The 20,881-nt window shown below is 37.5% G+C and overlaps 1 protein-coding gene across 1 annotated transcript; it reads left to right on the top strand.

Annotated features, from left to right (window-relative positions):
* Positions 1-5,244: 5,244 nt before the first annotated feature.
* Positions 5,245-20,519, top strand: LOC145782032 (kynurenine 3-monooxygenase-like). Its single transcript, XM_082593760.1, has 16 exons — positions 5,245-5,391; positions 5,843-5,912; positions 6,287-6,384; positions 6,796-6,885; positions 9,963-10,011; positions 12,263-12,350; positions 12,749-12,914; positions 13,766-13,837; positions 14,089-14,210; positions 14,832-14,889; positions 15,253-15,342; positions 15,605-15,662; positions 17,006-17,088; positions 17,389-17,490; positions 17,962-18,021; positions 18,521-20,519. Exons 1-16 carry the CDS (start codon positions 5,329-5,331, stop codon positions 18,659-18,661), a joined length of 1,410 nt encoding a protein of 469 aa, XP_082449886.1. The 5' UTR covers positions 5,245-5,328; the 3' UTR covers positions 18,662-20,519.
* Positions 20,520-20,881: the final 362 nt, after the last annotated feature.

The following is a 20,881-nucleotide window of genomic DNA, read 5'->3' as shown; positions in this document are numbered from 1 at the left end:
AGACAGTTTGCTCAAAACCTCAGATCTGATGTTAAAACATCAGATGTTGTAACGTGGCTTTTGTTATTGCTGTCTTTTGTGACGTATTCTCGAGCTGTGTTGGCACTTTTTGGTCATTTTGAAAAAAAAAAGAAAATAAATGAAACATTGGACTTTGGGCCTTGCCAGCGCCATTGAAAACAAATCTTTTTAGGTATTTTTTTTGAAATGTATTCTTGAATGTTCAGTTTACGTATTTTAATGCTTAATTCCCGTTTGAAAATTTCATTTAGTATGCCTTTAATAAAGGAATCATGGGCCATGATATCTTGGGATCAACACCCTTGTCCTCAAGGTCCCAAAGCCTCTGTCTTGCTAAAAACTGGCTATTCTAAAGGCCGATTGTAACCACTTTCTGAACAAACGTTCTGAACTGGTGAGTAAATGTCGTCATCGCAACAAATTCAAACTCAAATACTTCAAAATAAAATAACTTTAAAAATAAATTTTATTTTATTTCTACATGTTACCTTATCTTTATTGCATTTTATTCTTTGAGACATCACAGACTGTGTTGGACTGTTGGTATCAATCTGCTTGATCTCCTTTGGACGTCTTAATTGAGGCTTTTGTGGTAACCGATGGAGGTAGCACTTTGTTATTCTGATGTTTTTTTGCAGATTAAATTAAGGTTATAATACTTAATATCTTTTCAGGTATTACCGATTTATTGCTTTTGTATACTTTTCAGAACCTTCCGATGATCCCCTTTTAAGGTGAAACAGGTTTTAGAGGTTTTAACGGGTAGTAACCATACCGGTACGGTACTTGATGAAATTACTCTGCTTGGATTTTTGCTTGGCATTGAGCACTTTTTGTAGAATTAATTGTTTAATGTTATGTTTATTGTCGCTCTGCAACTGCTAGGGTCTTTTAGTGACAGAACTCACTTTTTAATTTTATATCGGATTTACAATCTCACCACATTATGTCTGAACTTATTCTCACTGCGTTATGTGTGTTAGCTGAGTTATGCGGTTTGCTCACACACAGATATTAGTGAAGCAGTGACATCCCCAGCAAAGTAGGCTAATGGTGAGGCTGATCTGAGTACGAAGACTATGATTCTTCATCTAGTGGCTTATTACGATTCCAAGCACAATGCAGTAGCTTCAACCAAAACTGACATAAAGAACTCATAAAAAGCATCATTACAGTACCGTCAAAGCATTGCTAAATAAAAAGGTTTAATTGTCCATACGGATGCAACCTAATTCGTACCATGAACAATTCGTACCTTGAAAAGATCGAGAGAAAAAATTAAAAGAAAGCCGAAGTCGCTGAGCGCAGTTTCCGCAAACAAACAAAAACTCTTAGGATCATTACCTTAAATTTTAAAATGTTTGCGGAAACTCCAATCAACCCTAACCCTATTAAAATGTTTGCGGAAACTCTGATCAACCTTAACCCTTTTAAAATGTTTGCGGAAACTGCAATCAGCGACATCGGCAAACTCTTAGGATCATTACGGGAAATTTTAAAATAGATAAAATGTTTGCGGAAATTGCGAAAAAACGGAAACTGCGATCAGCGACTTCGGCTTTGTTCTATTTTTTTCTCTCGATCTTATCAGTTTGTTTGTTTGCAGAAACACCCTAACCCTTTTAAAATGTTTGCGAAAACTGCGATCAGCGACTTCGGCAAACTGTTAGGATCATTACCAAAAATTTTAAAATGTTTGCGAAAAAACGGAAACTGCGATCAGCATTGTTCTATTTTTTCTCTCGATCTTTTCAGTTTGTTTGGTTGCAGATACCGATACCTAACCAGTACTCACATTAATTGGTGCTGTATATTATATGGTATGCACCGTGCAGCAGATGTGCAACACAAGCGGGATGTAAAACTACAAATGTATACCGATGTTTCTAACAGTCCAGACGTTACTGCTGTTGGTAAGAAATAAACACAAACTGAACTGAATCTTTGGGTTTTGTGGCCGTGCCCGTGCTAACCACAGATATACAGTATAGCCTATCATTATTCAGGAACGTTTTAAACCTTTCAAGGATGTTTCACCTTTTCCCGTTCCGATATTGTACGGTAGTTAGTAATCTTTTTCGTTCCGGATGCATTAATGACCAAAAATAAAATGATACCGTACATGATCTTTTTCTCTTGTACACTTCCTTGTTACTATTCTATTTCGTTTTTTTTTACTATTTTTGCTACGCAAGTTATCATGGTGAAAAAGCACTGCTAGTGCTTGCAACACCATTATTATTAATATTATTATTATGATCTGGAATCTGGAATATTATAATCTGGAGTCTGAAGACTGGAATTTACCTTAACTTCCAGTGCAGGGTTGCCAGATACTCAAGCTGAAGAAGGCAAAATTCCATCTGTGCAAAATTCATTACTTATAAAAAAAGGCCAAATTTTTTTTATTTTCTTCTAAGGTTAAATAAACGCTAACAACTTAATTTTAAGAGAAAATACTTTTAAGAAAATGCCATTTTATGATCAAACAAAACAGATATACAATAACTTAACACTGTCAGAGTAAAATAACCGGTTCGTTTGCACAATCTGAATCAATGAAAATTTACTGTATTAGCAGGAACGGAACTCATTTTTATGGAACTTAAGCCTGTCTTGTTTCAACGTAATGCCGATTCTTGATAATTGTCACAAAACACGGGAAGCAACTGACTCGATGACTAATATTGTGTTTCGCTGCTTCCTGTCTGTTGTGGAATCTAGATTGTTATGGTGCTTTTTATGAGCATTGTTTATATTTGCATCGTAGCAGGGCGCCGGAACGATTTTTGATTGGAGAGGGGGAGCAAGAATATAAAAAAAGGGCACTTTTGTTGCTGAAAGACAATTTTTTTAAAAGTTTTAAGATAAGATATAGCGATAATCAGTGGCGGCTGGTGAGTTTTAGAAATGGGGGTGCTGCGTGTTTGCCAAAAAAGAATTCAACAGCGGGGGGTCTGGGGGGCCTCCCCTAGAAATTTTGAAAAATTACATTTAATTAGGTGCATTCTGAGCGTATTTCAGCTCTAAATTGTGATAAAAGTTTAAGATAAAACTGGCTTATTTAAGAGTTTTGCAAATGTGTAATATTTTGAAGGGGCCGATCAACAAACATGTGAATAACACGTTCTAACCATTGTGCTGTCACAGCATCTGAGCACGACAGGGTGACAGATTTTTTCATGCCAAACAACATAAAAATTGCCAACCCGGCAACTCTGAATTGTGCTGCTTGTAACGGTAGCCACTTTAACAAGTCGAAATTCTGCCACTGAAATTGACTACAATGCAACCGCCAACCAATCAGAACGTGTTATAAGAGGCTACCGTCCAATTGTGACCCTTAAATGGGGACGGTACATTACGGGACGCGCAACTCGGTTGTTCCTTCAACATTAGAAGGGTCAATTGCCAATTTGACATATTTTATACGCTTTACTGCTGGCTTGCTTTCAACTAAAAACCTTAAATTACTTTAAAACCAACTTCCCTCTTCTTGTATAACCCATAAAAAGTAAAATATTTTGTAAATTACAAAAAAACGTAACCCTTCTAGTGTTGCGGATAAGCCAAAAGCGGATGAAGTTTCGCATCCCTATGATCTACAATCCCTACCCTTATAGCACTCATCCAGAGAGTTAATACTTGTTTTGAACTTTATTTGGAAATAACAGAAGAAAAAGAGCAATAGCAGAGGTGAGAATCGAACACGCGTCAATGAAGTGACTACGTTCTAGCCCTAACCCCTAAGCCAACCAGCTGACAAAAGATCCATCACTTAATTTGCTTTCTATGATCTTCTTTTCGGCATTTTTTACGTCACTTAAACCGCAGCTTATGATTGGTTGGCGGTTTCATTCTAGTCAATTTCAGTGGCAGAATTTCGACTTGTTAAAGTGGCTACCGCTTGTAACGCAGCACAAGCGTTTGCTTATTTGCTATTCGTTTGGATAGGCAACTCAAGAATACACGCGGCTCGCTGACGTCACGATCGAGTGTTTGTTTTATTGTAACCTTGCGCAAAATATTTCACAGCACGCAGAGTTGCCAAATATAATTTACATAGTCAGCAATTCAGTGAACCGAAAACATAAACTACATTTTGGGCAGAAGAAACGATAAGATATTTGAGAAACTTTTCGTGAAATTTTTGTGGGAGTGCTGCAGCACCACAGCAAACACTAGCGAGCCGCCCCTGGCAATAATGCTCATCTATTAGCTCATCGAGTAATGATACAAGTGTCCGGTATACAAAGAACAAGCACGGAAGAGCATCATGCTATGTTATAATGGTTATAATGGCAATGGCCGAGTGGTTAGCGCGTTGTCGAGAGCCTGCATGTTCGACTCCAGCCACCCGCACTTGCTGTTGTTTCTCTGGGCAGGAAACTTTACGATAATTGCCTCTACCCAGTGATCGATTTCGAGTAATGGGTAGTACCAAATTTAAGTCATAAATAGAGTAGACAACCGGAAACAGACATTGCCGTCGGCTGCAGCGTGGGTTAGGTGTACGTCGGAAGGCGTACACCGATGCATAGCGCTCAAGTCCGCTTTCCCGCAATGCAGGATAAAGATAAACAAACAAACAAACAAATGATGTAAGCTAACTTACTGTGATACAGAATTTTGTGTCGTGAATATTATTTTGAGGCAAAAATGAAAAATTATAATTAGGCTATAAGCGAATAGCTGAAATTGTTATATCGTATTGACAAGGTAATTATCGACAATGTGTGGGAACATAACTCATTTGATTTTTTAAGAAATCCGTTGAAAAATAAATGTCTGCAAGATGTCGCATGACTGCAATCAGCTGATTCGATTCGCGAGGAATCCTAGACTATGTCACGCGTACGCGTTATTGCTTCGGGAAAGTCACACTCACGAAAGTGTTTTAGTGTGATGTGTTAAAGTGCCTACCTCTGAAAAATTCCACTGGCATTGTTCAGAGAAAATTAAGCTATCAGAAAATTTTTTCACATTACATACATTATGAAAGTGAGACGTATCCTCAAAACGTACAACACTGAGTATATCGTATATGTTTACAAAAAACTAGAAAATAAGGCAGTATAAACCTAGCCTAATGATTTTGCACCCTAATATGTATGTATATTTATTTATTTGTATCAGACAAGAATGCCCATATTGGAATCACAAAAGAAACAGCACAAAGAAAGTATAAAAATTGAGCATCTCGTATTTATCCACAGATCTGTACATAGTTGCGATATATATAGTCAAAATATCTGGTTTTATTCAACATATGTACTTTGTCAATAGTTTTCTTCAAATTTTATAGAAATGAATAAAGAAGCACAGATGGAACCAAAGAGAAAGCATGTTATAATTGCTGGTGGAGGTCCAGTAAGTTCTTGAAGTATCTAATGTTTAACTTGAAAACCTACTAGAAGTTTATGTTTGTTTTTCACACACCTGATAAAAAGAGCTCATAACTTTCATCAATTTCATCTTTCATGCAAGAAGGCATGATCTATAAATGTATGTTTTGAATGCAACTAGTCTTTATCGATTTGGCAGTGTACCGGTATCCGTTTTTTTTTCGAAGATTGTAATAAAAAATGCCTAAGAAAAACTTAATTGAAAAAAATTTGGTAGTTTTGATATAAAATTGACTAAACCAACCTGTACTGGTACTATAAACTGGTTTGGACATCTTACATTGAGTTGGGCAATTTACTATCATATATTCTGCCTTTTAAGTTGAAATTCAGCTTGATTGCAAAGTTACAACGTTGTGCGATGCCCATAAAAATTTTAAATTGTCTAAAATTGATGTATTCCATTGTTCTTTTAGTGTGGATCACTGAATGCTTGCTACATGGCCAAACGTGGATGCAAAGTTGATTTGTACGAAGCTCGCGGAGGTAAGTGAGTTATGTTTATGATGGATTAATGTCAGTTACAGTGTTGACTTCGATATAGTTAACGACATTGAGTTCAGTTACTTGTTTATATTTCATAGCCTCACAGTATTGTTTGCATTTTGTTGCTTCTACTTTTTTTTAGACTTAATACTACGTTTGGCACAGATTATTTTTCGTTGTGATAGTTAGAAATAAAAACAAACTGAACTTAATTTCACATGTTTTGTAAACACCTACATTTTGCATAAAGAATTGTTAAAGCAAGATACCCATGCTTTTTAAATACTTAACTATCGGTATGAAAAGTGGAGCAGTTTAGACTTGTTTGTATCTTCAAACGATAAAATTCATACTTTGATATGTTCATTGTCTAGACATGCGAGTAAGTGAGAAAGCACAAGGAAGAAGTGTAAATCTTGCTGTGTCTTGTCGAGGAATTGAAGCTTTAAAGGGAGCTGGGCTTGAACACGTGGTCTGTTTCTTGTTGCATTTTTTGTGTCTCGTTTGTTTAAAATCAGCTTTGTGAGATTTTATTTTTTCTACGATAGGCTACGTTTGTATTAAAACTTTGTACATTTATAGTTTGGCGGTCAATAATACTATAGCGATTTTCGTTTCTTTTAATACAAGTTTGTAGTAGTCTGTAGGTTACTGTATGCTTTTAAGCCCTGTATGTTGCTTTTGGGAACTGTACGATCATGTTTTCATAACTTTGACAATTGACACACTTCAGCGTATGTCTAAAAATAATTTTTGGTGTTCTATAAAAGTTGGGAGTTTTTATTTTATTTTGCAGGTTTTTTCATATTGTTATCATTTGCATTCTATGCATTGTCTGTCTGCAGTGCAGTATTTCTTTTATATGACATAAGCTTAATTGCAGGCAGAAAAACTAGGTGTCCCAATGCGAGCAAGAATGATTCATCTACTCAATGGAAAATTATATCCCATTCCTTACGGAAACAAAGATCAGGTAGAATAAAGTAACAAGAGATTGTTTATGGCAGTAGCCTTGTTTTCTCGTTTTAAAGTTTAGGATTTTTACTTCAGGGATAACCGACTTGTACAAAAATTATTATTCCTTTCAAGTGCTTCAATGGCGAAAAAGTTTTACACTGTGTTGGTATTATATTCGTTGTCATTTTATGATCAACCTTTAGTATTGTCACGAAATAATTCTTAAATTTTTTTTAAATCAAATGGTCAAGAACCTCTTGCAGTGAATAAAGTTGAGATATTTTTTGACCACACAGCCAATTACTACCAAGAAATCTCTATGTAGTTAGCCAGAAACTTGTGGTGCTTCATATACAGAAATATATATATCATATGACGTGAACAATAGGTTACGTACAAAAGAAAGTCATTGAAACATTTTTCCGGAATGGCCCGTTTCGGCAAATCCAATTCAGAGAAATCCCATTTCGGAGACAGCCTTTTTCGGAGAAAACCGATTCGGAGAATTTTCGAGAATTTGTAGGGATTATTTAGGTAGGCGGTTTTGTTTTAACCTTTCTCTATCCATGCAAAAGGTGATGCAATTAACTTGACCTATAACACTGGTCAACAAGCAATTTTTACAAGACAAACTTAACAATCATTTCCAAGTCATTCTGGTTTACAAGTAAGTAATTCAATACTAATACGCAGCCAGTGCTATGCTTGGTCAAAATCAATCTGGTTATTGGAAGCTTAAACTGTGTCAGATAGCTTTCAAGTTGCTGTATTTTTGTTATTAGCATAGCTGGCAAGAGTGACCGCAACAATTTTATGAGTGCTAGACCAAGTTGCCCAAGACAAGGTTGATTGAACATCGAAATAAATTTTTGCTTCATACGCAGAGAGTAGGTGCACATTTACCTTCTGATTCTGTAAAGCTGTCCACCAAACACAAACTTGCCTGGGCTAATAAAGTTAGTTTATTACGTTTTAAGGAAGCGATTGCCAGATTCGCCACTGATATGTCGACCGTGGTAATGATTCATGCGTGACAAGTATGGATGGGCAATTTGGAATTGGATCTTTGCATGCATGTCTTGAGACAAAGAAAAATAAATAATTAAATATACACATTGTACAACTGCAAAAAATGTACGTTTTAATGGGGAGGCTATCATCTTAGACAGGCTCTAATCTGTTGTTGCAAACAAAAGATTTACTTCATTTTGCACTTGTTTTATTTCCTATGGCGGAAATATGTCGAATCGGATTCGATGTAGGCCTAATTAGGTTACTCTAGCAAGCCTCTAAGCTTGTTTATTCTTCTGGAGACCAAGCATGGCCTACCAGAGCTGCTTCCCGACAGCCAAATTCTCGCGCCCGGCAGCAAAAAAAAAACAATTCTTTCAAAAAATGTGTTTATAAAAATCCGTTAATTGATATCATGTTTTTGCGTTCACTTTGAGAAGAACAACGCAAGCAAGGTCCTGAAACACATTTGCAGTTTTATTTAAATGCACTGCTTCCCACGAGGGCCACGACCCACGTAGGTGTAGAGCTAGTCTTTATAGGTCGACATCGACGCTCATATTTTGCCTTGTTGTTAAAAAATATTGCGAATGGTGAGTGAAGAGAAAAACATTTCGAATACCAATGGAATGGAGAAATGTTGGCTCGTGGAAGCCGGCCTAACATGGCCTACCGGCACGGTAGTTTCGAAGGTCATTTAATGTTTGATAACTGTTTATTTTTTTCTTGCTGAAACTTTAGTTAAGACTTTTTGTTGGCTGACACTTTACTTACTTACTGTTTGACCACTGCTTTTATTTGACTGAGAGTTTATTTAATTAACCTATACTGTAAATCATGAAACGCCGTTTGATATATGTTTTTTTTTTTTTTTTTTTTTTAGTTGAGACTTTTCGTTGACACTTTACTTGGTTATCTTCCATTATACCTACTGAAAAGATTAATTTAAAAAAAAACTTTGAAAAAAAACAGATGCCTAATTCCTTTGAAAAAAACAGATGCCGCTGTGGAATTTCAAAATTCTCCGAAAAAAGGCTTTTCCGAATCGAATTCTCCGAAATAGATTTTCCAAATAGTAGCAGACCAACATTTTTCAGATATTTTGTTGTGGACAGATATAGGCACATTGTGTGGTAGGCACCCATACTGTGGTGCCGGGTGATGACGACCAGTGTTTTTTTTTTATCTGGGGTTGCAACCCTCACAAGTGTCATGAGCCATTTTATGGAGGGCACGAGATACCTGAAAATCCAATGTATTTTTCCAATTTTTTCTTGCCAGAAAAAAATAATTATTTTTTTTGCAATCAACCATCCCTCGATCTCGGGTTCATTTATTGGCGTATTGTTCAAGCTTTCAGGCGTTATCAAAAGGCTTTAATAATAGGAAAGCATTCCATATTTTTTACCAAGTTCTTGTATGGAGCTTTGTGTAGACTAAGCTTAACCAGTAACCACGCTATGGCAAAAAGTAAGGTTATCCTATGTCAAATATGGATTTGTCAGTAATGAGTATCTTTTCCAAAGGCATTGAAAAAATTCAGTGTGTACTCTTTTTTATAAAAAATCTTTCAACAGCAGCATTGACAAGCTTGTTAAAAAGATACAACACCAACCATTTCATTGAAACTGGTTTCCATAAATGCACATAAAATTGCTATAAAGTCAGCCGTTGAAAATGTAGCTTTAATCCAATATTTTTTCTCTTATAATCTAGCCAAGCTTGATAAGAAATAGATGTAGTCAGATCAACTGTGATAAAAGAAGTTTCAGATTTTCAAAGTTTGCATTAGAATTGCGAAACGAAATATAGATTGGACGTCGGCACATGAATCAAGTTTGGTTAAATTTTGTATTGAATATTTTCATGGGGTTAGGGTCGTCAGGCTACACTGATTGCTTTTAGGGGTCGTGGTGCAAAAAAAGTTGAAAACTGATGTAGACGCTACTCTGAGTGAAGTGTAACTTATTGGGAAATATTATGTTAGTTTATTTAGCTTTTTTATTGATGCTCAGAAGTGTTCTAGCTGCAACAAGATATAATTGTATTTGGAAGAATCGCATAAACGCGTTTTTGTTGCAGCATTTACTTTCTGTTGACCGTGCGAGACTCAACAAGGAATTATTAACAGGTGAGATAGTGTGTCATCCACTGATACCTGTGCTTTGTGCCCATTGCAGCGTTTGAATTGTCGTTTCATCATGTAGGCTACGTGGTGGGGTATTTCCGATATGCCTTGAGGCCCTTGAACGTTCTGCCCCAAAGATAAACTTTGTATCTGTTGTTGCAAAATTATTCTAAAGATTTGCGACCGTTGTGTGCAGAAGGTATTTTAAAACTGTTTTGAACTAAAGGCAAATTTACTACCATACGAAATTAATGTTTGCGAATCATCATCATCATAATCCATCGTCGGTTTGTTCCCCACTAGTGGGGGTGGCCGATTGTTTCCGCGCAGCAATTGTTTTAATCCCTTTTCTCCATTTCACCCTGTCCCTTGCATCTTCCTCCTTCAGTCCGACTTTTTTAAATTCATCCTTCACTTGTTGTTTCCACGTTCTTCTTGGACGACCGCGTTTCCTCTTCCCATCCACCTTTAGATCTAGTGCCTTTAATAGTTTAGTGCCTTATCTAGTGCCTTAATAGTTTTAAATATTTAACCAAATCTCCATTAAAACGTAGCCTCGACCTTGCATGGCCAGTCGGACCAAAGGCAGCCCAATATCATTAGGAAACCGCATAAACTAAATACAAAGAAACCGCTAAGCATCGAATTAAAGTACTACTGTATAGTACTAAGTGTTTGTAATATATGCCACTTCAAGTCATGTAGCTGAGAAAAACTTACTTATTCATTTAACAAGCCGTTTGTCTAACAAGCCGTCTTACTCAAGGTGCGTGTATGCATAAAGTTGGAAAATACTTTTGGTAATCTGATCAAAAAATAAAGAGCCCAAAATGTAGGTGCTAAACTCATGCTCCTAGCAAACGTTTTGAATACAGAATACTGCTGTTTGCTGAACATAAGTTTTAGTACATTTTGGGTTCTTTAGATCAGATTAACTTTTTATAATAGTTTTCATCTTCATATATTTAGCAATCAGGATGGTTCATTTCTGCAGAACAGTGCTTCTGCTTACCTAGATGTAAAAAAATCAGCTTAATTGGCTCGAATATGTTGAAATATCTAGGTTCGCCAACCAAGAGCGGTATGCAGTGATTACCATTCTTGGTTATGTAATTGTGGCATCGTGCAAAACACGTGTTTGGAGTTAGTCGTTTGCTTGCTTCAACCAGTTACATAACAACCAGATCCTGCTGTCAAATCAACAAGGTGCTATTCAAACGCTTACAAAGTACCACAACAAATTGTTCAATAATACCTGTATTGCAAAACTCACAAAAACCTGTTTTAACTATCGGAGCAGAACTATTGCTTATCGTCGACAACTCGTATAGCTTTTCATCTCCAACTAAAGGAAACAACTTGATTGATAGTATCTTTATCTTGCTGTTCGTATTAGAATACATGTCATGCGTACATAAAATAAATTGAGAATTTTTTGTTATTAAAAATGCATGGAGAATTACCCCTATCCTTAATGGAATTCAGTAAATGTAAAATAAATTAAAGGAACTTAAAAATTGAAGATGCCAATGATATAGAGAAGTGGAGTAGCTACTGCAGACAGCTGGTCGACCCCTTCTTTCGTTTGAGGCTAGATCAAATTTCAGGGCAGGTGATGGAGAGCCAGGTGAGTGTAGCTTCGTCCAGCGTTGCTATACCCTGCGTTCCGTTTGGTGCCTTGTAGATGGGACATTCGAGAACGGCATGGTCAGCAGTTTGTTCCTCCGCGCCGCATTCGCAGGCCGATGAGGGAGCCAGGCCCCACTTGTGCATGTTGGAATGGAAGCGACTGACTCCGGTCCGGTTCGGATTCCCGATGTGTCGAGATAAAGGCCAGGCTTCTTTGAAGCAAAATAGAGAGAGTTAATATTTTAATCTACCAAGAGTTTTTCTTGTGTGTGTTGGCTACATGCGTCGCACGTATGTCCATTGTCCAGTCTTGAATGTCAGAGGGTTTTTTGTTGTTGTAAATGTTTTTAACAGAAGGTATTTTTTTGGTACCGGTGCTTCACATGAACCCAAGGTGTTTGTTTATTTTAAATGCTTGTGGAAAAAATAGATTGTCTACCAAAGCTCCGTCATGAATTAGGCTATGAGCATTAATTTTGAGGGAGAAATTGAAACTTCTGTCACTTTAAACTACAGTAACTGTAAAACAGAAATGTTAAATCTATGGTCATGTGCTAGCCTTTACCGTCTAATCATGGATAATAATCTTCTACAATTCAAAGTTTTATTGTCCTCAATTGTTCAGCGGCTGAAGCTAGTGAGAACGTGACAATCCACTTCAACTACAAGATGGTCTCCTGCGACGTCGACAAGCCGTCTGCTTCCTTCAAAAGGTCTGAACTGTGACACTATTATGACGTCATGTTTGTCATGACCCCACCCGCATGCGATAAGGTTTTGTGCAGGATGAGTGTGGGGGTCATTTTGCTGACTGAAATTTACTCCACTGATAAATTGGGCAGAAAAAATGCTTTGTTTGTAATTGTACTTTCTGTGGGCAAAGTATTTGGGTAGGCAAAGTATGTGTTTGTCGAAAAAATTCAAGAATCATTACATAAAGAGCCCAAAATGTGGAAACTTTTGTTTAGTAACATTAATCAGTATAGGCCTACAGCCCTACAGCAATAATGAAGAGGTATTAGATATTTTTGGATACAAATTTAAGAGAAAACTGACGTTTTGAGAGATTAATGAGATGCAACAATGTGTAAAAGATGCTTGGGTTTATTAGAAAAGACAAGAGCGTTGTGGATGTTGACTGCGATTTATTGTTGGGTTGCGATGGCTCATATTCTGCAGTGAGGAAACAGCTGCAGCGTGGCACTTTCGACTACAGTCAGGAATACATCCCGCACGCTTACAAGGAACTCACGATTCCTGCCACCAAGGACGGAAAAGTACGTTTGACTTTGAAAAGACTGCGGTTCTAAACGCTTTGTTCATTGCATATTTTTAAAACAAACTTACAAATCTTCTACCGCGTGTGCTGGTTCTAGTGGCTTTGTGCTGCTAACATTTCCATCATCTCATTGTTTGTTTTAACGTTTCATGCAGAAACAACAATCGCTTCACTGAGTAAATGATGATCAAGTCGTCATCATGAACATAAACAATTATGAACGATTGACTGTACTTTCTACGTATCATTATTAGCTACGCGTATTTGTAATCTGTAGGTCGTTGCAGCAGTGCAGCAGATGGGTTGTTTTGACCGGTAGACATGTTATCATAAGACAATTTTCCCCATGAACCAACCGGCTGCAGTCATTGTGACTCTTCTAGTAGCCTACTCAGCCAGTGATTTCATTTTTTCTTTGAACTTTGGTAATAACAGAAGAAAAAAAAATAATGGCAGAAGTGGGAATCGAACCCACGTCAATGAAATGAATACCTTCCAAACCGCTAAGCCACGCTGTTTAGTTCACTTGCTATCAAAAGAACGCTCTCAAAATCACGTGCATGAGTCACATGACTGCAGTCAGCTGATTTAGATGTTGCCTTCTGATTGGTTAATAAACCTTATCTGCTGCATCGACCTGCAGATTACAAATACGCGAACAGTGCGCTAGTACAGTATGCACCATTTTTGGGAGGTGCTTGAATAGATTGATTTCAGGAAAAATATACGCAATAAAATTCATGTAGTCTAGAACAGTTGTAAAACAGGTTTAGAACCACCGGCTTAGTATCTGTGAAAACCACATCGCTATTTTATCATCATTAACTTTTCCTGGTTATTTTGTTTCAGTGGGCAATGGCCGTTGAGTATCTACACATATGGCCGCGACATGAGTTCATGCTAATTGCTTTGCCAAATCTGGTAAGTCTGCTTATTGTTTTCATCAAGTCTCACAAAAATAAAGTATTTTTACCAGTTTAAGTTAATCTTGTCTCAACTGGATGACCAATCAATTCAGAGGCTGCTCGACACAGCTGCACTAACATCTACACCCAGTCATTGCCACTGCTCCAAGGTGGTAAAAGGTAGAGCCCTTAGATTGGCGAAAAAAGTTCAAGTAATAAACTGTCGCGTTTGTGTCCAGCATTGCTTGAACTTAACCGTGTTTTTAGGACCAAACATTCACCTTGACTCTCTTCATGCCTGTCACTAAGTTTGATGCTCTCACTAATGACGAGAAAGTTCTCAAGTTTTTCGACGAGGTATTCCCGGATGCAGTTTCGCTGATAGGAGAGTAAGTCTGTTCAATTTATTTTTTACTTGCTACAATTAGAATTCTGTCTGAACACTATCTGGATCTTGTGGCCTATATATAGCCACCTTTCACAACAGCAGTATTTCAGTGTTGAAGATGTTTTATGTGATTTACGAAAACGAATGGCTGGCACACAACGGTCATGAGAAAAGAACCAACTCATCTTGACACCAACCGTGAACTGGCTTTCGATAAACGTCTCTCAACTCTACCCATAGCAGAGTGGTGAGAGCCCTGGAACGGCAATCAAAAGGGCGCCGGTTCGACACCGCTCAAGAGCATACGGCTGTGTCTTTGGAAAGACACTTAAAGGCATGCCTGAAGTTGGACAGGAAGATTGGCTTCCTTGCCTTCCCGCCCACTTAATCTAAATCTTCAACCACTAGGTGTAAGCCTGGATACGACAAACAAACAAACCTCTACCCATGGTGTAACAAATCGGGTGGGCATAGTTGCTGAATCAAATTCGGCCGTAAAAAGTAAACTGGCCACTCTACTTTCGTTAGTTCCGATTGCTGAGTATATTGATAACCTTATCTTACCACCCATTGCTTGATATGATCAAGTGTGGAAGCCACTTTTACCCGTCTTGTGTTTCAGAGAACGATTACTGAAAGATTATTTCTTTCTCCCTGCGTCGCAGCTAATCACTGTCAAGGTAACAGATTGTTTCACGATTGCTAAGTTTAGCACAATCATGGACTACATAGAGATACGGCCTGATTCAGCCAACTTTTGGTAAATAAAATTTTCCAACATTTAAAGGCATTCTTTACTGTCTTCCCCAGGTGACAATAAAATCAATATTTTTTGTTGTTTTTAGTAGAAAGCTTTGTAGCTTGATAAGATTTTTTCACTGAATTGTTGCAGTGCACACAAGCATGAGTTTCCACAATCAATCCAAGCATGTGAAGTGCCTACTGTATTCTTATTATAACGAAAACAAGCTTACATCTTTTTGAGCAACTGATAAATATAAAGTACCCGAACCGGCCACTATCTCACGTTGTTTCCATTCCAGTGCACACCATACCACTATCGCGACACTGTGGCTCTGTTTGGAGATGCTGCGCATGCTGTGGTTCCCTTCTTTGGGCAAGGACTCAACGCGGTATGTTTGTTTTGTCGTGCTTTGCGCGGATTCTTGAATTCGTAAAGTTACAATAATCGCGATACCCTATGTCAGTCTCTGTAGCACAACTGCACAAGGGGTCTCAACTAGGGCTAAATTTAACCCCATGTGGTTAGTTTTATCTATTAAAAGGTTAAATTTACTGAAGGAACAAAACAGACCTGTGATGAATGTCCAAATTTAATCTGGAAAAGTGTAATGGGGGTAAACATGTCTTTATTAAAACTTTTGTGATTTTTAGTCGTTAGAAGATTGCCTTGTGTTCGACGAACTGATGAACAAGCTGGGCGGAGATATAAGTGAGTCTTGCATGGTCTTATGTAGTAGCCTAGTGCTCACGTAAAGTAGTAGTGCAGCATGTTTATGCTTCAGAATATTGTAAATTTTACCTTGTTTCATCTCATTGGCGTCAGAAAATTGTGAGTCTTGTCCTGTTTTGATCTCATTTATTGCCAGAATTTTGTGAATCCTGCTCTGTCATCCCATTATTCGTCACAAGTTTTTGTACTTGTGACGTCACAAGTACAAAAACTTGTGACGAATAATTTGGTAAATACCAACAACTGAAAATAAATCAATAGTTTTTTTTTACAAGTCTAAACCTTAAACCATTTGACCAGGTTAACACTCACAATAATATTTCAAAATTTTTTTTAATATAATTTATGTTGTGGAACCGGTTTTCTTCCAATAGGATTCATCAGCACAACTGGATCGAAACGAAAAAATTACAGAAGATTACTATCACCACAACTAGCCCAAAAAAACGCAAATTTACATATTAAATAAATAAAAAAATAAAAATCACTGAATGTCCAAAACCTTCATTTCTTTGCTTTATTCTTTTTCATTTCTTTTTTTTCTTCATAGTATTGCTAAATATACCAAATACAGAAAATATTGCAACAATTCGATACGGTAACTTACTAAAACTGTCCGTACAAGCAGCAGTAAAAAGTAGAATAACTGAGATGAATTTACAAGTATGATTAAGAAATGCTTATGACGGTTCATCTCAGTTATTCTACTTTTTACTGCTGCTTGTACGGACAGTTTTAGTAAGTTACCGTATCGAATTGTTGCAATATTTTCTGTATTTCGTATATTTAGCAATACTATAAAGAAAAAAAAGAAATGAAAAAGAATAAAGCAAAGAAATGAAGGTTTTGGACATTCAGTGATTTTTATTTTTTTATTTATTTAATATGTAAATTTGCGTTTTTTTTTGGGCTAGTTGTGCTGACAGTAATCTTCTGTAATTTTTTTGTTTCGATCCAGTTGTGCTGATGAATCCTATTGGAAGAAAACCGGTTCCACAACATAAATTATATTAAAAAAAATTTTGAAATACTATTGTGAGTGTTAACCTAGTCAAGTGGTTTAAGGTTTAGACTTGTAAAAAAAAACTATTGATTTATTTTCTTAATGATTGCTTTCTGTGTTAGGTTGATCGCCCATTTGAGGAAGTGTCATAGTACCTGATCACCTTTACCAGTTACTGAGTTAGTTTTTCTCACTTTTTACCAACAACTGTTCATCATCGCACCACCACAATGAGTCATGTCATGACCTTTTCAATTTGTGCTTATCGCTTGTTTTACGTGAGAGATTTCGTCTTTCCAACATGATTTCACCATTCCAGACAGAGTGCTTCCCGAATATTCAGCCGTTAGATGCAAGGATGGACACGCCATCGCTGACCTATCAAAGCAAAATTATATTGAAGTAAGTTTTCATTTTGGCCGTGTTTTGTTTTCCGCTAGTGGGCATATGAGTCGCTGTTATGTTATTCGAGGTCATTGAATTTATTACACATTGGTTACAGGGTAGAAGGAGCGGCCTTTTTTAACAAAAAGCTTAGCCGATTATCAAGCCATGTTAAGTTATTGGAAAGCAAAGACCCTATCCACTGCTGTATTATACCGCTGTTGATTGGTACGTCCCACAGCCAAGAGCTGTATGTACACTTTGCTACAATTAGCCTAACCAAATCAACCAAGTCTAAAAGTTGATTTATGTGCGCAGATGAGGTCCAGTGTTGCTTCTTTGTGGTTTTTGTTTCGCAAGAAAGTCGACAACTTTGTCAATTACATTTTTCCTTCTCTCTTTGTACCAAAGTACACCATGGTGAGTTGGCTGCGTTCATCGTAGATTGTCAATCTTTGTATCTACTGTAGACCTGAAATTAAAGTCTGTATATATTTTTGGTTTAATTTGTTTCAATTCACTCAGTGCAAAGTTGTATTTTACTTTTTGCTAACTAGTGTACCATCCCCTTGCCAGATCTCCATCAGCAAAGTGATAACTAGTTTTATATTTCAGGCAGAACTGATTTGTTCGTAGCCGGATTGACCGTATTTTTTTTGAATGCAATTTATTTTTTATGTTCTGCACAAAAGCGAACCATTTTCAGCGACTGAGCTCGACAGAGTGGCCAACCACATCAATGAGCTTACTGCAAACAGTTTCTGTGGTGGCCTACACCAGTTTGTATTCAGCAATCAGCATGATTCCTCGAGTTTTAGATTTCACGTTATTTCGATCAACAATCTACTTCTGATTGCCCGATGAGTGAATTTAATTTTTTATTCACTCCAGGTCGCCTTCACCAGAACTCCTTACCACCAGGTCATCCTAAAGTCTGAGCGACAGAGTAAGGTGAGTTTGACATCGGTCTCTTTGGCTCAAAATAGCTGAGCGAGCGATGTTTTTTCCATGGGCTCAGGATTTTCAGCCAATCAATGATGATTTCATGTTGAATTGAATAGCTGTACTCCGTTAGATCGGTGTACTCAGCAAGTGCACAAGTTGGTTTAACTTTTGCAGCTGCGATAGGATGTTTGACTAGTTAAGCAGTTATGGATTTAATTTTTCTAGAATTTGTAGGCTTGGATTGGCTGCCCATTCCTTGTTTAGCAACAGTTTTACTTAGTTTTTCGGCTGCCGATTGTACTGTAGAAAGAATTGATAACGATAGACACCCGTGTTTTAGTTGACGATATAACCGGTTTTATTTAGGCCACTGTGGCAGATTTACAACTTTCTGCTAACTGTGGCTGATGCGTCTGTAATTTCAACTTACTATGACGAAGGATTAGTGACAAATCAAATATTTTCTGTTCGTAACTTTAACTTGTTTCCTTTTGTGCCTCCTTAGATCATCGACTACTCCTTGGGTGCTGCTGGTATAGGAATGGTTCTTCTTTCCATCTTGCTTGTCAGGAGAAACCGACTTGGTGGATTCACTCTTCCAGCACAAGTGGTCGATATTCAAGAAAAACTGTTTTCGTTGTTTTAAAATTCTTCTGCATCTAAAGTTGCTCACCGAAAGCTGCAGACGTTGAAACGTCACATACTGCCATTTTGCATGTTTTTGTTGTTGTTGTTGTTTTGCTAAGATAGGCTACGTTTTTTGTTGCAAGTCGTACAATTATTTACAATGGATTGCAAGACGTAGACGTAAGACGTACACAAGACGTACACAGAGCTTTTAACGTACAATTTGTAGTAACCCGAATACATTATGCAAATTATTTTGTACAGAATTGTTATTTTTAATTGGATCAAATACTGAAAAATAAGGCGTTTGAACGAAAAATCACTCGTTTATACTTTCCAGACAGCAAAACACAGACGTTGAATCAATGTAAAAAGCGGTTGGTTTGCTGTCTGGGTTGTGATTTGCTCAAGCGTGCTCGTGGAGATGTATCTCGGTTTTGGTTGTGTACTAAGCAGCTTGCTTTGCTTTCAGAGAAAAACTTGGTTTATAATTCTGAAGTTGCTTTGAAAGTTTTCTTTTGTTTTTGTGATTTGAATTCAACAATGAAACGTTCAATATTCATCTGAAAAGACATTGCTTTCTCATCCATTGTCCAAAGACAGAGAGCACTGCCAACTTCTGTTTTCGTCAGCAACTTCCCCGATTCTTTAATCACTATCTTGTTTTAGCTACAAAACGTCGGTGCAATGTTTCACATCGTTGATAATGCCACCCGTTCCATTTGTGTTCCTTCTGTATCTTTTACTCGTGCAATTCATATTTGCCTGAAACGTATTCGTGCCTGACAATTCTTAAAAGTATTTGCATGTATATTAGTTTGGTTTTGAATCTTTATTCTCGGACTGACAAAGCCTTGATAGGTTATTCCTCGAAGTTTCGCATATACTTGTAGAGGCTCTCGACGCAGGGCCGGTTACCGAGATTTGCAGAGTGAAGTTTCCGATTGTTGAAGTGTTGTTACCGGGGAATTATTCCATTCACTCGGTGCCGCTGAATGGAGAGCAGTCCTTAACGTGCGTTGCTCAAGCGCACACCTCGAGACTCGAACCAGCGCCGCGTGATCTTGAGCCAGGCACGTAACCACTGATCTAATTATAGTTGTATGATCTATGGATGGCCGTTGAGAGGATAATTTAGTAGGGGTCCAATGAGGCCTTTGGGCCGATGGTATCTTCAAGTTCCAGGCCCCCTAAAATTATCCCGGGTCCAAAAGTACCCCTTGGACCCCTATCAACGCTACTGCATCTACGTGCTATCTCCATACAGCCTAGACCCGCTTAACGTATTGTGCTCCAATTCACTGCGTCTAAACTTCCATATCAGTTGAAAATTTTACAGACGTAGTCCCGTTTAGTTTTCGTTCTTGCGCATTTCTCACCTGTTGATTTGTATGGAGACAAAACTAAATTTGTTTAAAAATGCTTTGTCCCGTTAACCGTTGCCAGAGACTTGTTTTGCTTGATTTTCGTCATATTATACGTCATAGTAAATGATTCTTTGATAACTCCAGCAGGTGGTGAGTTGGTGACGCTAGCCGCCGTTTCATTGTAACGTGGCGTTACATTCGATATCATAAAATTGTTATCAGTTGAATCTTCCTAATTTCAATGCATGCCATGTGAGTTTTGCATGCAACTTATTGCAACTGTTCGACAAAAGACTTACTCCAGCCAGCATATCTTTCTTTTTACGTTGATTTAACCAAATCGGCTTTTGCATAACAGGCGTCTGTTGTTGCTCAAGTGGCGCGTATGCTGCAGGATTGTGAGTTTCGTGCGTAATTTTCATTACAGGTTCTCAATGCAAGGGTTTCATTGGCTGCTTTGAAAGGTGATCCGTTAGTGTTGGTATAAAGTAATCAATAAACGAAAATGTTGTGTGGCTTCTTGCTTTGTGTTCTTGGAAGAAAAAAGGTCACAAAAATGACGTCAAATCTAGGGCAGGTAGCGCAGTTGGGTGATTCTGGCATGTCGGGGTGATTCTGGCATGTCCGGAGTCGGAGTTGTCAAGAAAAGTCGACTAGAGCTTGATGCAACACAATGAACAGTAAGATTTTTGTTTGTAATTTTATTTCAAAATATTGTTTCTTGTTCTTCGTAATGTTCATCCGAAAATCGAAGTGTTTATTGTCGGTTTTTGTAACAGTTGCCATTTCAATTACAATCACAACTTCGGTGATATTAGATTTAAAGGAAACAAGACAAAAATTAAAAATATCTGGCAACACTGAAGTCGGAG

The sequence above is a fragment of the Aplidium turbinatum genome, chromosome 13 (assembly GCF_918807975.1).
Source record: "Aplidium turbinatum chromosome 13, kaAplTurb1.1, whole genome shotgun sequence".
Lineage (NCBI taxonomy): Eukaryota > Metazoa > Chordata > Ascidiacea > Aplousobranchia > Polyclinidae > Aplidium > Aplidium turbinatum.
Note: the sequence above shows the minus strand (reverse complement) of the source record. Positions and strands in the feature narration are given on the sequence as shown.

What these genes read in the sequence shown, in the direction of transcription:
- LOC145782032 (XM_082593760.1), top strand. Translation starts at nt 5,329, where the DNA reads ATGAATAAAGAAGCACAGATGGAACCAAAGAGAAAGCATGTTATAATT. An exon ending in TAATTGCTTTGCCAAATCTG is followed by an intron (nt 13,838 to 14,088) that starts GTAAGTCTGCTT and finishes CCGTGTTTTTAG; the next exon opens with GACCAAACATTCACCTTGAC. An exon ending in CAAAGCAAAATTATATTGAA is followed by an intron (nt 17,089 to 17,388) that starts GTAAGTTTTCAT and finishes TTATGTGCGCAG; the next exon opens with ATGAGGTCCAGTGTTGCTTC.